This window comes from Crassostrea angulata, chromosome 4 (genome assembly GCF_025612915.1).
Source record: "Crassostrea angulata isolate pt1a10 chromosome 4, ASM2561291v2, whole genome shotgun sequence".
Lineage (NCBI taxonomy): Eukaryota > Metazoa > Mollusca > Bivalvia > Ostreida > Ostreidae > Magallana > Magallana angulata.
Window position 1 is genome coordinate 39,808,005 of NC_069114.1, and position 17,819 is coordinate 39,825,823.

General features: G+C 32.6%; 1 protein-coding gene and 1 long non-coding RNA gene across 11 annotated transcripts in view; one reads left to right on the top strand and one right to left on the bottom strand.

Moving 5' to 3' along the window:
- LOC128181137 (nuclear hormone receptor HR96-like) overlaps positions 1–17,819 on the bottom strand; it is a 106,690-nt gene that overhangs the window by 77,104 nt on the left and 11,767 nt on the right. Inside the window, exons 1-2 of one of the 6 annotated variants that reach the window (XM_052849412.1) lie at positions 11,574–11,795; positions 10,944–11,079 (exon numbers count right to left, since the gene is read on the bottom strand). The exons of 2 other annotated variants lie outside the window; for them this stretch is intronic. In XM_052849412.1, coding sequence (XP_052705372.1) covers positions 10,944–10,959 — 16 coding nt within the window. In that variant the 5' untranslated portion in view covers positions 10,960–11,079; positions 11,574–11,795. Of the gene's footprint in view, positions 1–10,943; positions 11,796–17,819 lie in introns of those variants that run through there. 3 more of the 6 variants (XM_052849411.1, XM_052849414.1, XM_052849418.1) reach the window with 3 other exon arrangements.
- The window catches only part of LOC128181139 (uncharacterized), a 76,422-nt gene that overhangs the window by 52,205 nt on the left and 6,398 nt on the right, over positions 1–17,819 (top strand). The gene's annotated exons all lie outside the window — the stretch shown is intronic.

Genomic DNA, 17,819 nt, shown 5'->3' on the forward strand with positions numbered 1-17,819 from the left:
TCTTTGATAACTTCCACAGTAATAGCTGAAGAGAAGGTATCAGTGACTCTTAGCTATATCTCCTGTTTAATGCACATTACCAACTTGCAGACTACAGGAGCTAGCTTTGAGCATCATTAAATCGGACTTCCCCTATCTAAACTTCCTTTTCCTTTCGAAATATATGTCACAGAACATTGGTTTGATAGTTAGGTTGTTGCTAAATGATTTAATGGAGACTCAAAGAAATGTGATCTAAGTTGCTTTGAACACTATAAAATTCGGGTAATATATTCATGATGCTTAATCTTCCAAAAGTGGAAGACCGCAGGGTAAAAATTCCCAACAAGTGACTGATTGAATTTGTGTTGTTTGATGAAGCAGCATTCAAATGAAAATTACTACCTCCAAATATGTGAAAAGCACCAAGAATTATGGCTATATAATGTGGGCATTAAAGCAACTTCAATTTTGTATTTATGATATAAACAAGTAACAAACCAAACTTTTATGACACGACATAATGTTTTCATTAAATTATGATTAAGAGCAATGACAAACTGAAAAGCACTTTTACACAATCCATTTATCGAAAAAAAATTTCCTCTCTCGCTCCAATGATCAACGTGAAACGAAACGTACAGCGGTTCTCTGCCTATTTGATTTTTGTTTATATGTATAGAAAAAATGGATGACTCCAGTTATGATTCATATCCTTGGTTATAATCAGAGCACAAATAATTAACCTAACACCTGAAGCTGTATACTCCAAGGTGATGTGCACTATTTCAGAAAGGCACATTGAGTCTCTGACATTTCTCACTACATGCAGTACTGTGGATTCCTTATTAAACACGCAGAATAAATATACGTTTAAAATCTCAAGAAGAAACCCTTGCGGATTTTAAAATCTCGCTTTTATTTTTCAGACAGTTTTGAAGTAAATGAAATTATAACTAATAATCTGTACTTGCGATTTTATATTCTCGCAATTGGATACAAAACAGCGGAATTGCAAAATAAGGAATTTACAGTATACAAGTTATACTATTAGAATGAAGGTAATTTTTTTGTGACCGTGTATATATCATTTGATACTCTTTTTAAACTTTTTAACCATATAATCTTTTAAAAGAATAAAGTACCATTTTACAAGAGTTATCTTTCCTTATACATACCATTGAATCAGGTGGCTTAAGAATTACATTATAAAACCAAATTAGCCAATGTCTTCTAAAAGTAAATTCTAAATAAGGACATAAAAAACTTTTTTCAGCCTACAAAATGCAATGTACCCAATATTACTATAAATGACAATTCTCTCCATAAAACCTTTTTAATCATTGAGATATTGGAATTCAAACATGGAGAAGAATTGTAATCACAAACTGTTAGCATATGACACCTTAATTATGTTCATTCTCAAAAAACAGTATTCAATTTAAATAAGATAAATATTTCCCCGAGAGAAAGGATCATTATGCATTTTCTCAGAAATTTATTATTCTTTATAAGTAATGGAAAAACATTAGAGAACTTTGCCTGAACTTGATCTGTAAATTTCATTTTATGCAAATGTCAAAATTTCATGGTTTTCAAATTTGTCAAATAAATATTTCACTTAAAACACTCACATGAATGTAAAAATGTGTATGCACGGAGAGTGAGGAATAAAATCCCCACCCACCCCACCCCCCCAAAAAATGGAAAAAAAATGTAAAGATTAAAAACTGTATAAAGATAAAAAAAAAAAAAAAGGACTTCACAGCATTGCTGAGACTCACCTAGATATAGAGGGATTTTTTACTGCCAAACCTCAGACCACTAAACATTTCACAGACACATTCATTTAGGAGAATTCCAGCTTAGTACATTCATTTGGATCAGTAAAGTTCTGCATTTAAGGAGGCTGGATGGTCCACAAATTACTACTGTGGTTTCATCAATATTCGTTGAATACCAATTTTCGTGGATTTCATTTTTAAGTTTATCCATGAAATTAAATGTTCATTGAAGTGCAATTTCTACTATCAATTTGTACTTAAAGGATCATTGGCCACGAATTTACGTATCCTCGAACATGTGATTTTCACTTTATCCACGAAAATTGATACCCTTGAATATTAATGAAACCACAGTACATGTAACCATCAGATCTGCCTTAAAATTTAAGTGTGATATTTTTGGCCTTAAACTATTATTTCATAAAGAAAACCTTATATATCTTTATATATCTTTATCTTATATAACTTTAAAATCTATATTTTTATATACATAGCTCTTCTTGTAAAGGAGGTGAATATATCTTAGAAATGGCCATGCCATCCAGACCTCTATGGGAAGCTTTCAGGTAGATACATATAAATCAGTAGGTGGTCATGGACTGTCAATTAGAAGGAAGCCTTTTACCCTTTCCATAATTCATTATTAAGTTGGCCAAAGTTCTAAGTTTGGCAGTGACATATTGGCTCAAAGGAAGGATGGAGGTCCAATATGAATATTTATAAAACAAATTTTAAAAAATACCAATAATTATCATCATCACCAATGAAGCTCTCTGACACAAAGACCTCATAAAATTAACAAAGTGTATATGAAATTTGACCTAACAAGAGAGTTGGGCTAAGGGAGAGTAAAAAAAAAACACTCACACAAAACAAGGGTTGGGAGAAAAGCAGCAGTGGACGAGGCAGAGGGTATAAAAATGTAGGCTGCTGATGCCATACAGATAGTTGCCCCCTCCCCCTCCAAATGAGGAATGTGTCAGTACTGCCTGTAGCTGTCCAGGGAGAGATGACAGACATAGATGATATTTGTTGGGACTCCCGCAGAGATTCATGCAACCTTGGACCAGACACAGTGTCGCTGTGTTCCACTCACCCAGGGTCAAAGACCAATGTCACACCAAACTTTGAACTGAGCAGAAAAAGGGGAAGGAAACTAAGTTTTTAAAAAATGTTGGATGCTTTTTCTTTGAAAAAGAATGCAGCTTATTGTTCAATGTCACCAACATTATCCAACTTTACATTTTATAATCCATCTGGAAAAAAAAGTGCAAGTATCTGTATTTACTGCAATACACCTGAAGGAGTTCTAATTTCTGATAGAGTTCACCCTTTCTCAAAATACTCACTTTCTTTTAAGTTAAATGATAGAGTTCACCCTTTCTCAAAATACTCACTTTCTTTTAAGTTAAATGCCAATACATTATCATTGCATGAAGGTAGAAACCACTTATCATATACAAACTGCTCCTTGTCAAAAGTTGTACCGGTCTCACTTTCTGGCAAAGATGCTTAAAGAGGAATACTTACCATTACATTGTAATGAATTTGACTTTAAAGAACCCCTCAAGGACTCTGAATGCAACACTCCAAACAAATTCTAAAATATATGGCATATAATCTTCCATATCACTTTAACCAAGTTCTAGGACCTGTTGACTTCCAAATATTCCTCATGGTGATCACCTGACATATATCTGAACTGATGTTGTTATAAATATACCGGTACCCTTAAAATAAGGCCAATTCATGGCTGTACAGTTCAAAATATAACTGTTATTATTAATTCTTTTTAAAATGAAAATCATTTTTATTTACTTTTCCATTTACAATGGATCTCCATGTCTTAAGACAAAATTTCTAACGCCTCACCTAACAGACAAAATCAAGTTGATCAATTGCTTGTTTTAATCAAACTTACTATCAGCATTGACACAAGTATGACAAAAATCAAACATCAAAATACCTGCAAACTATCTCTTCTACTATTGCCATTTTATGGGAAAACATTTTTTCCCCAAAAGAAGTTAAAAGTTATCAAATCTGACATCTTATGTAGATGTCAAAAATGAACTCACCTACAATGGCAAACATTCTTTGAAAAGCCGTCAAAAATGACACCTACATCCTTAGCTGTTCTATCATTAATCATCCTCACACAAACAAGCAAAGAATCCAGCGACCAGAGCCATCTATGGTGCTGCCAACGCTTCATTTAATTATCACCTTCCACTCACCAAATATTGCTGGTAAGATCCTTGTATCAAAAGATCCTTGCTGGCATCTTAAAAGATTTTGTCAAGCAACAATATAGATAGGACAAACACAGAAATCATACAAAGTACAGTATTCAACTTCCAGCACAGCAAATAGTACTGCTTACTGTAGCAAAGATAGCAATTTCAGATAACTTCCCCAAATTGGAATAATGAATACTAATAATAAAACACCTGTAAAGGAACCACTTTGAAAAACAAAAGAGAAAAGAACGGTCCAAGGTGTTTGAAGGGGACTGGTATGGATCCACTAAAGAATGTGTCCTGAAGACCAGTTTGGGACCTCTCAAGAAACTAGAGCTTGAAGGAGCATCATATGTGTTGAAAGGGACCAATAGAGAAAAACCATTTATCATTCAAGAAAAAGCTTAATGAAGTGATGAACTTGGAAGTGAACTAGTAGAGAATCAGTTGAAAGATCAAGCTCTCAAAGGTGTATAGAAGGCGACTGGTAATAAAGGAACCAGTTGAGACAACAGCTAGAGCATATAGGAATGTTGGAAGAAGGTCAGTTGTTAATATGCAGGACAAATATTGCAGAAAAATACTGGTATGTCAACAGCCAAGAACATGAAACCGAAAAGACTCTGCCCTTTATTAGTTATGAGCTGCTTTTCAACTTTATACAGTACACATACCTGCACAATATTAATGCACACATCAACCAAATGTACCAGTAAGACCTGGGCTGGCAAAAAACCAGTTGAATGCAAAATGCCCAAAGGAGTCAATTAATTTGTCTTTATCGATTCAATTTCAAGAAAAAAAACTTCAAAGTTTCTAGTGTAATGACATATATGCGGAAAACAAGTTGTGCAGGTTTTGTTCCTTCTTTTTTTTAAATCAAAAATTCAACCAGTCATCAAAACTTAATTTGCTGCTCTGATCTGTACACAATTACTATGCATGAGGATATCAAATTATCAAACAAATTGTTCCAAAAACAATAAAAAATATACTTTTTTAATAAGTAAACAATAATGCCTGACAACAATACAATTGCATTGTTACAATAACAAAGAAATCAGAAAAAGCTTTGAATTCAATCCGATAAAACAGACCAAAATATGAACATTGCAAACTTGTGAAAGCTCACTGACCCTGGCACAGTGATAATTTCCCATTGATATAGTTGGTGAGAGAGATGATGTGTGAAACCTCATTGTATCATCCTTTTTAGCCTCTATTTGAGAAGAATTTCCAGAGTATTGTATTAACAGGTGCAAAGAGTGCAGACACAGTCTATTCTGCATACAAGAATTGCTGTAAACAATTTAATCATCATTATCTTTTAACTTATATTTTCCTGAACACTCTGTTGGTTGCGAGTAAAAATCTTTTCATTTGATTTTCTATTTTTCTAAAAAACTAAATTCCATTAACATGTATTTTAACTATGTTTTTTATGATAATTTTATAAAGTAATCAGGAATTTAATCCATAAATTCCATCAACATAACAATATTGGGCAATTGCATCCAAAACAAAATTCTCTCAATCCAAATAAGGAACTGTCAGCCTCATTTCAAGTAACAATTTTCCAATTAAGCAAACCTTTTTGTTTGATAAAGTGAAAACTCTATTTTGAGCTAATCTTTGTATTTTATTCAGGTGATCATGAAAAATAAACTATAATAGTAATTAAAGCTTAATTCTGCTTCATTCTTACTAAGTCTAATGACAGATACCTACTAAATTAATTAAAGAGAAAAATATTATCACATGACACTGAACATTATGACAATTAAAAACTGCATGTCCATGAAGTTGTAACTGCAAAATTCTGTGTTTATTTTTCTTCATCCTTTGCATTTTTCATTTTTTTTTTTCAATTTTAAGTGTTGAATACACATGCCCTGCATACTAACATAAATCCATTAGTTAACTATATGAATTATGTTGTCATATTGTGGCTACTTTCACAACAAAAATTCCTTTAGCCCATTATCTATAAGAAAATAAATATGCCCTCAACATTCTTTCTATGTAATGCATTAGGATGCTTTAACCAAGTCAAATTAATGAAGGTAAATCACTTCAAATGCGTGTATTCGTAATAATAATTAGATCACACATCTTCTTATCAAATGAGAAGTAAAATCAGAAGGGCAGCATTTACCGAGAAAAACCAGCATTGTTAAAACAATAGATTAGATACAATAGATTCCACGAAAGTTCTTTCTTTTCATTTGAAATATTTCTGATGCTTGAAAGCATGCAGACAAAATGCAACGAAAGAGAAATTAACAAAATTTATTTTAACTGATGACTATACCTGGTAATAATAAGCAAATTAAGCATCATAATATGAAAATCATCTTGATGACTAGTACGGTAAAAGTTGTTTGTAACCGGACATTTTATTCAAATACTGGTAATAGACAAAAAAAATAATTATGCAAATTATACACAGATTGTCAAAGTGTGGAAGTTGTAAACATGTAGACTATAATTATAAAATTATACAATTGAAGTGTTGACGATCATAAAAGTTGGAATGAACAGGCAGCTAGACATTAATTATTACTTTTTAGATTTGTTACTAACTGCGGATATATATATCAGATGGATCAGTTTCATAGATGGCTAGGCGATGGCTAGACGAAGCTGAGTCGTCCATGAGACTGGTTAACCTGATATACTTTCATAGTCAGTCTGACAGTGAAAAGTTTTTAATCTGTGTTTTGTTTTCTTTAAGGCTATCAAGTGAGTCATTTCTTTCAAAAGAAGAGACATGATCTATGTAAATTAATTCATATAAAAGTGGCCTTACATCTCTTTCCAATTTAATGTTCACAGGGGTCTTTGCAAATCTCAATACTGTCATTTTATTCTGCTCCAGACACAACAAAATGACGTCATTTTGAAGGGCATCAACTCTAATTTGAAAATAATTCAAAATTGTAACTACTTCAAATAGTTTAAAAACTTTCAAAAAGTGGTTTCTGTATTAAATATATATGAATGTCAAGATAAGTAGGTGAAGCATTGGCCTGTTGCCGAATTTAAATCCAACCAAACAGAAATATATCCGGCAGTCACGTGCCATGTTTAAACCAATAAAAGTGTGACATTTCAGTTTGAGGGTGAACAAGAATGTATATTTAACCAGAGTAATGCAGATTGTTGATAGGTTGGCTATAACTTGTAATTTATACTCAAGTAAGCATGCATTCAAAAAGTATAGAAGCTGTTCACTGGTGACTAGCTTTATGCCACGAAGACTGGTAAACTAGACACCAGACAATAACAGAGAGATGGTAAAAAAGTTATAGAAATGTAGACATTGTCAAGAAGACTGCAAGTTGTAGACATGTAGACAAGATATAGACAGGTAGTCAAGAAGTGTGCAAATCCATAGACATTAGAGCAGAATGCACAGGTGACTTAAGCAGCACATGATTATATGAAGACTTATTGACCGTAACTGTCTAAACAAGAAATAACAAGACAGTCTCCCAAAGAGATAGATGATTTCATGATGACTAATGCAATGCTTTGGTTGCAAGGAATGTTCTTGACAAGATTTATCCCTTTTTTTATAAGCTTGATCAAGACCCAAACATGAAAAACTCCCTCCATTATCAATACTTTAATATAATTAGTCGGGATACATGAATATGCCATTTTTCCTGTAGTTAAAAAGTTTCAAAAGCATTAACCTGGTTTTACAAACCATCAAGCCTCTCTGATAAAAACAGCAAAACATTACCCAATTTTTTTTCATTGATCACAAAATTCTAAAACCATCTGACTTCAAGTCTGCCTCCACAAAGGATCTCTTTACAAATTGCACTTTTAACCATTTTTTTTTCTTCTTCTAAATTGGAAAATCAAAGCAGATTAAATTTAAAGATCACGCTGACTGGGCTACGTATTTCGGGAAGATCCCTGACGGGGAAAACTTGATTAATATATGCAGACTATTCTCGTGTTGCCCAGATATACAATGTGCATGTGCAAAGATACCTGACATGCATTCCTCACAGCAGATTACAAAAACTGGAAAAACAACCCCAGACATCTATCCCTTGACTACCTAGAAGCGTCGACCAACAGCTTTTCACCTGCTTGTTGTGTAATTTAAACATGCCTTTAAGTGTCTTTCACCTGATTTTAATGTTGTTTTTTCTCTCATTAAAACATTCTAATAATAATATTTCCATCTCAAACATGTACTTTAAGGTTCTTCAATACCTAGCCAGCTAACTTTCAAAGGGTTGTTTTGATCGCAATTATGTTACCTGTTCTTCATACATCCATTGATAAGAGAAAAAAGAAATTAAGGTTTTAACAGATTTTACAATATTATAGCATGTTTACATATCTGAGTTGTAATGGAAAACATTAAAAAGAAGAAATTATCTTATGGAGATTTGTGCAACGCACACCTTCTGTTTGGTGACAATTAAATCTTCAGACAACAGGCATTGTTGATAAACATAATACCATGGAGCCAATTTGTTTCAAAATTGGCATTTCTCTGATAATTAATGTCTGTTTAAAAGTTAAGTCAGAGGTCATGATCAATTAATATGTCACAATCAATTCAGAACTAAAAATGAAGCATTTTCCTTCATAAAATGTGCTGGTAACTTCATCTATAGACTTCTGTTTTTCATGTAATACGTACAACTCCAGATGCAGGGTCAAAGCTATGCCAAGAAGGGCATCCCCTTGCGACTGGATACTTTTTTTTTTTAACAGAGTGTGTTTCAAGATGGTAACTCATTTGTTAATTGCATTCTATTGTTACCTAGTACAAAAATTTTTAATTGTTTATACCCTCAATGATGTTTGGCATCTTAAAAAAATAATTCACTGATAACTTAATCATTAAAATACATAAAGGTTATTGTACATTTATTGGAAATAAGATTTTCTTTCATTCTTGTCCATATTATTTTATACACTACATACCCATATAAACACAGCTACTGACTTGCTGTATGCCCTCTGTAACAAGTTGTGTGAGGGTATATAATAAATAACAGACATTGCACACCTCAATGTTATTGTGAACGAGGTATTGACCAGTCAGATAACCTTTGGTCAAGAACAAGAAAAAGACAATATCACCCATGGGTATTCAACAATGGAGGTATACCAACTAAATGGAAAATTTTTGGAATATTTAATTAGTACAATTCATACAGCTAAAATCATTAAAAGATTTCAAAAAACTTTTAAATTTCAATTATTTATCCTTTAATAATTCTTGATTTTTAAGATTTTTCTCTATCAAAGACTATATTGTACAGTTGGGCATTATTGCACGCTTTTTTTAAAGTTCTAGATCTGACAAGTTTAAAAGGTACAATGCCTTGCACACTGAGATCATGTAACCTTCTGCCTAATAAAAGGTCATTGTACAACCTCTTTGGAAACACAATTATATAGACAATGACAAACATTTAATCTTTATAACAATGATTTGGCTGCATGAGGATAAATAAATTCATCTGAGCTAAGCAAAATAATGACTGGAGAGGGGAATAAGAGGGGGTAGGGTGGAGGGCTGATACGTAATTACACAAGAATATGCACTGCAACAATCTTGTTATTTCAACATACCTTAAGGTCATATAAATCTAGCATTTTCATCTATATTGCACTACATTACATTTATTATTTAAGTCAGCTAGTCCATAGGATATTTTTTTTATTTAATTAATGGTATATCATTCTGATCTGTGTCATTGAATAAAACTAACATAAATCAACCAAATTTGATATCTACAGTCAAAATTTTCATGAACTGAAATTAAAGAAAAAAAATATTTGGATGACCTTGAACTCTTTCTGAATTATTTAACAAATTAATATGACCTTGACCATGACACATACTGGACAAGTTCACCGTCAGAAGTGCCTGTCCTTAAGCCCTCATCCATAGATGATTGATGAATGTCATGCTTGCCATGTCTCCACTTCTCTGTACAGAGAATCTAGGGTTTGGGATGTGTAAGCTATGGATTTCTGCTATCAATACTACCCGAGCACAAACTAGAGACCTTGGAATTTCACGTCAAGTTTGTCAAGAGTTTCCTTTTTTACACAAAACAAACTGCGTGCATGATAAAGGTAAAGTGCACGGTGCTTTTAGTCTCACACCGTCTGCCTATCATTGTTTTTAGTTAGACATAACAGTGAACACAATAAAATAAAACTCATATCTACTGTTAGATTCTTATGATGGGACTTCAAATGTTCATTTGGTGCTTGCTAATATTAAGTATCTCAAAATTCATTTCTGCCCCCCATAAACTGTATTGCGGTTAAAAGCAACCTGATTTGATAAAACCATTTTGTTCTAAAAATTTCTAATTTTCATTTTCAATTCAATTATATCGCATTAGTAGAGACTCAGGGCCCCACAAAAAACATACAGAAATATCAATGGGAACAAATTGATGAAAGAAAATGAAAGTATATTTCACTTTCATCTCCAGTGTAGCCTTGGTTAAGAAATTAATACGGCACTGAACTGCAGACCTACATCAAAGCTTGTCTTAATAAATCAGATGCTCATTACCTCGATGCTAGGTTTTCTCCACAAAAACCAACACTTATTATATATTGCATGGTTGTGCACGTCCAACATGGCAATATTTACCTCAGTGAGAATCTAAGGAGCAAAACTTTGTAGTGATAACCTAATATTGTGCTATTTATTTAGATCAGGGTGTATTTATCCCTTGTAATATAAACGCGCTGTAGTGATCAAGTCTATTATCTTATCGTCTCTGAATAGAAGGAAATTTGAAGTCTGGGTCCAAGATAAGAGAATTGATCAACACTTTTCTGGAAAAGTAGCTTTCTTCATACTATATCAATTGAACCATCTGGGGGGTTTTTTCCAGATCTTAATTTTTTAAAAATATATATATTAAGATTCTCTCACCTGTACTGCAATCCATGATAGGACAGAGCCTCCTAGAGCTTTTTTGTAGGTTTTTTTTTTATATAATTCCACCAGGAATTTTTCTTCCAGGGAGAGATTGTTTCAGATCATCTGCAATGTGCGGTACCAATGCAGGCTGTTTGCAAAAAAAAAAAAGAAAACTGGAATCTTTTGGAAACACAGGGGAAAAAATGAAAACAAATCCCCCCCAAAAAATATTGGGAATGAATTTTCTTTGAGAGCTGTTCACAACAATGGAAAGACAATCAAAAACACAAGCTCTGGGAAAGGAGAAATTGTACTTCACAGGCACTGATATCTCATCTGCAAGGCTCCAGTTTCATTCTGATGATCCTGAACTAATGAACTAGCACCACTGATGATTTTTTCACGTTCTTCTTCCTTTTTTCTCCCTTCTCTATCTCTTTCTCTAGATATAAAATGCTGCACAGATTTTTTTTGTGTGTGTGTAAATAATTATACACAAACACACTCAAAACAATTGGATGTAGAAGTAATATATAACTCCTCAGAGAATGGAGACACACACATACACACAAACACACAGGTTAATATACACCATGCGCTAGGAAATTTTCTGGTTGGAAAATAATCTTTTATCAGACAGACCTCGGGTCCCTTGATAACCTAGCGGTCTAGGCTGCCTCCAACATGTAAATATATATCGGTGTCACTCACTGTACTTTTCTTATCATTTACCAGCATACATCCATGTGAAGGGTTGAGGCCTAGCCAGAGAATTAATTCATGCTAAATGATGCTTCAACCTGTTTTGTTACACTCCTAGGCATTTTTAAGGGTCAGAACACTCAAATAAAACGGTGACACAAATTTTATGCATAGCTATCTATTACTTTAAAGCGTTCCTATCTTGTCTGCTTATTTTGGGAATTTTTTTTTTTTTCAAATAAAAATAAATGTACGACTTTCGCAGGGTTGCAGTCTTAAGAGGCTGCAGAATTGAGGAATTGATCTTTTTCATAATTAAATTATCACCCACTGATGCTCCTCCTTTAGGACTTTAAATAGACTTTACAAGGTGAATATTGAGTGATCAGGCTGGGTTCCAAGTCTTTACATGGGTGACTTCACATTACAATCGGATATCATTTGAATTTGAACAAAACCTGGGGCACCACTGAATATATATCTATAGTTAAATCAGGTCCCTACCAGCACTTCACAATGTGAAGGCTGAAAAAAATCACACTCAAAACAGTTGCACATTTAGAAGTCACCTCATGCATGTCTGAAATCTTCAACCTGTGCGAAGGACTTTAGATTATTTCTAGCATTTTGGAAGTCAAGTGGAAAAGAAATTTTTAAGAAAAGATTAACAATCTTGCAACATCGAGCAAAAATTCAGATAATTTTGATTAAGTACCAGCCAACAAAATTTTAATCCGACTGCATGAAAAAAAAAATTTTATATAACTTTATCTGAGCCACATATTTACTACAGACACTGCAGTGTAATGATATACATAAAATTTCAAAAATTTGCAAGATTGATCAAATATTTATATAATCACGTAGATGTAAAAAGAAGTGAAGACAGATCAAGTGATCATCTTTATTTTGCAAAGTATGAGGGAAATAAATGGAAATTAATTTCTCAGGAAACCTACAAAAGGCCACTATGCTAACCTGAAGTTCCAAAAATGAATCCATTGTTTTTAATCCATCGCTGTTGGGTTCTTGGGAGGGAAATTAAGGATTATGTCACCCATTTTGATTAAAATTAAGGATAGTCAACTAACATTTCTAGACAAATCAAACAATCATTTTCAATCTAATCTTTCCTCCTCTCCTCCCTCTCAACAGAAAGTCACGTGAATTGAACAATATATAGAAATGAATACAAGTATCTAGTGGACAAGACTATGGCCCACATGTCCAATGGATTAGACAATGGCATTATGTTTTGCCTTGGACTAGAATGAGGAAATGTCATTGGATAAAACACATAAAGTGATTGCTATCTATATTTCTATAGTCGGCAAGTAGCAAACAATAGACATCAACATGGCAACCGTAGTGTCTTTTTTCAATATATTTCTCTCTTCAATTTATCAATTTCACCATAATTTGAGTCCTTGACAGAACAGAACAGAACAGATATAATGTTTAGTACGGACTGTCTACGGAAATATGTCAGGATGCTAAAGCACATAAAAGGCTTTACTTCACCTTCATTTTATGTTATTCATTTCAATCTGTAGATGGTCAGTAACAAACCTATTTAGTAAAAATACCTTTAAAGGATACGGTCGGGGCCTGCTCATTGAATAGCTTTGGAGGTCATGAGGTTGGAACTGATAAGGAATTGCATGATGACTGGGACTGTAGAAATGGATGTCTAGTCACAGTGAATATGGAACTGGGCATTAATGGATCAGACAATGTACTTGAAAAGAACTGAGAAATTGGATGTTAAAGGATGGATGAGTTGAATGGACTATGGAACACGATGTTATAGTGGATAGGATTATGGACTGGATATGACTCTGAAACATTCATTTTACAGCAATATGTTTATCTATTGTGACTGACAGTAAACTTGACAAGGGAGCTAGTGGACTTAAAGGTTCTCAGGGTTACCATGTGTATCATAATGAAAGTTATAATAGGGGTTACTATGTGTATCATAATGAAAGTTATAATAGGGGTTACCATGTGTATCATAATGAAAGTTATAATAGGGGTTACCATGTGTATCATAATGAAAGTTATAATAGGGGTTACCATGTGTATCATAATAAAAGTTATAATAGGGGTTACCATGTGTATCATAATGAAAGCTATAAAAGGGGTTACCATGTGTATCATAATGAAAGTTATAATAGGGGTTACCATGTGTATCATAATGAAAGTTATAATAGGGGTTACCATGTGTATCATAATGAAAGTTATAAAAGGGGTTACCATGTGTATCATAATGAAAGTTATAATAGGGGTTACCATGTGTATCATAATGAAAGTTATAATAGGGGTTACCATGTGTATCATAATGAAAGTTATAAAAGGGGTTACCATGTGTATCATAATGAAAGTTATAAAAGGGGTTACCATGTGTATCATAATGAAAGTTATAATAGGGGTTACCATGTGTATCATAATGAAAGTTATAATAGGGGTTACCATGTGTATCATAATGAAAGTTATAAAAGGGGTTACCATGTGTATCATAATGAAAGTTATAATAGGGGTTACCATGTGTATCATAATGAAAGTTATAATAGGGGTTACCATGTGTATCATAATGAAAGTTATAAAAGGGGTTACCATGTGTATCATAATGAAAGTTATAAAAGGGGTTACCATGTGTATCATAATGAAAGTTATAATAGGGGTTACCATGTGTATCATAATGAAAGTTATAATAGGGGTTACCATGTGTATCATAATGAAAGTTATAAAAGGGGTTACCATGTGTATCATAATGAAAGTTATAATAGGGGTTACCATGTGTATCATAATGAAAGTTATAATAGGGGTTACCATGTGTATCATAATGAAAGTTATAAAAGGGGTTACCATGTGTATCATAATAAAAGTTATAATAGGGGTTACCATGTGTATCATAATGAAAGTTATAAAAGGGGTTACCATGTGTATCATAATAAAAGTTATAATAGGGGTTACCATGTGTATCATAATGAAAGTTATAATAGGGGTTACCATGTGTATCATAATGAAAGTTATAATAGGGGTTACCATGTGTATCATAATGAAAGTTATAATAGGGGTTACCATGTGTATCATAATGAAAGTTATAATAGGGGTTACCATGTGTATCATAATGAAAGTTATAATAGGGGTTACCATGTGTATCATAATGAAAGTTATAAAAGGGGTTACCATGTGTATCATAATGAAAGTTATAATAGGGGTTACCATGTGTATCATAATGAAATTTATAATAGTCTGTAAAGTAATCTTAAAATGCCTTTTTTTATAAAGTACTAATAGTGGCTAGGAACAAAGGTTATTGACATAACAAGTAACTGCAAAAATCGTTCACATGCAGTTTCAGTGTGCACAAGAGATGCCCATCTCTGTCCCAATTCTAACCAACACATACCTGAAAAAGATTATCACATTATGGAAACCTATGTAATTACTTTCATCAAGTCAAGTTGTACACAAAGATATCTACATAAAATTTTCGAAAAACAATATGATGAAACTGTCAGTATGATACCTGTATCAGTGCATGTATAGACCTTTAATATTGACTGATCTACAGTAATGGTATAGTTGACAACCCAGGTATAAGTATAATAATTAACAAGACTTCCAAATTAACTATAATACTGAGTCAAAAGTTTGGAAAACTGATTGGGTGACTGGATGAGACTCTAAAAATAAATAGTCCTTAGTCAAGTGAATTCAGGCCAAAAAAACTTCTTTGATGGTCATATTGTAAAGCAACTAATATGAATATTACCAATAAAACTTAGGTCAAATCATATGAAGGAAATAGACTTGAATGGAGTTTAAATTTTAGGGCCAAAAAACTGGAACTGAAATTGAGCAAATGTATCCTTGATATCAGGTGATGAAGACAACCTATATTCTGTAAACCATATTGCATACATATGCTGTGGCTTGTTATGGGGAATAAAAGTTTTAAAGGGATTCCTGTAAGCAATCTATCTCATCTTCCACCTAAAGATTACGCACAAAAGCTGTCATTTAACAAGTGGACATGCCGCTTCAATTTTGGGTTTTCCTGCGTAATAATTACCTTTTCCAAAAAGAGGTATAACTTACAGGCAGGTGTAAATTTCCTCACGAATATGTGCACAATCGTAAGTGAGCATGTAAAAATACATTATAAACTCAATTTGGAAAACTGAAAAGATGAAAGGGGTAGAGTGTCAAATGAAATCACATGCTAAGAGAGGTTTCACAAAGTGGGCTTTAACACACACATTAATCCCCTCTCTATTAATCTCACATTAAATGTCTGCCAGTCAGTTATCCATTCAACATGATGTGTTCCTCCATGAATACTTGAAACAAAATGTCAACTCTCTTCGAATTAATTCTTAGACCATTTAATTCTGTTTTATTAAATATAAACAAAATAAAAACATACACTTCGTTGAAATTGAATTTAATTTTTGTGAAACACGTCACCTTTACAATCTAAATTAACAGAATTTTGTATCCCAGATGTTAACACTGATTTCTAATCAGCACGGATGAACTTATAACCAAAGTTCTCTTAATCACTTGCAATTGTTAACCATTGCTTAAGATACTTAGAGAGCACATGCACATTTCAAGTGAACAAGTGGCCATGATGGAACTTCAGCATGGGACGTACTTCTTGATCATTTAAAACTGCTGAGCAGACACTAAAGAACTATATATACAACAAAAGCAGCTTAGTGACACTTCAGGCTTCACACAAAGAAGCATCTGCCTTTCTCAGATAACTGACCACCACTTTCAAATGCATAGATCCGAATTTACCAAATGAAAAAAGGATTTCTTTTCTTTAATCAAAGATGTGACAATTTGTCAAGTACAATATATATATTATTTATAAATACCAAGTGCAGCTTGCCAGCACAAAGAAAGCTACAAGGACTTATGTACAGGAAAAAACAAATTACGTCTGTCTACATGTACATTCATGTAGGATTCTTCTTATACTGCATCTAAGAATTCCCTTGTTTGAAATATATTCCTTTATCAAAAATGGTTGTTGGATAATTCATAATAAAGTAACAGAAATAACAATTAAACTCTTTCATTATGTATACCTCCATCATATTTTTTTTTTGCAACTGTTTTCAAGAAAAGCGTATACAAAGCTAAGGTATATGACAACACAGTGAAAGTTCCTTTGTGGTACTATCTTCCTTATTAAAAAAAACAGGTTTCCATGGATTAGTTACAAGGCATTCTATTTGGACATGTTCAATCTCAGATACCAGATAAGTGACTCACTTTCTCTATACAGTGTATAATATATTTACATCTTCTGAGTATGAATTTCCCTCCATTTCTTAGGGAAATTAATTATTGCTAATTCATAGCTCTATAGAAACTGACAGGACTGAAATCTACATGCCCTATTTATCAATTGGTCAAAACATACAGCGGCCTAATAAAATTCATTGACTGCTTGCCATAATTATTATGATCAATGTCAGACTCAAACTCCCATTGGAGACAATTTGGCTGTTTCTTTAGCTAATGTAATGATGTACATTACAATTAACAGTAATTTAGTTAATTCAACTTAATTTTTACAATCAATTTATTTTAAATTTGTTAAAAGAAAGATGTAAATATAAACAAAAATATGCTTTCTATGATGATTCATGCTGGTTATGAAAGTAAGGATCATTGCAGATAAAATTTACATAACCCTCTACCACGGGAATTGTATTTTTTCTGCAATGTCGCCAACTTCATATCCAACATGAATCACCGAAGAAAGAATTTTATTTTTTAAATGTCTTTGAATTTCAAATTCTTCAATCTTATTTATTAATTTTTTTACACATATTTTTAAATGACACAATACAAAGGAAAAAAGTTTTGTTTTTTTATTTTAAAACATTTGATCTAAAACATATTGTTACGAGGGTCAATCAAAAAATACGAAGACTTTTGTCATAGCTATGTTACTTAACATCATATCATTACTAAATTTGGTAGACATAATTAAGCGGTAGTTTCAAACAATTTGCAAGAAAAAAAGTTAATAAATTCTTTTATTTCTAAGAATTATTTATAATCTAATCCTGCAAAAATGAAGTCACGGCGCACGGTCAAAATTTGTGTTATGTCAACAATAAACAATATAATGTTGAAAATAATATCTCTATAATT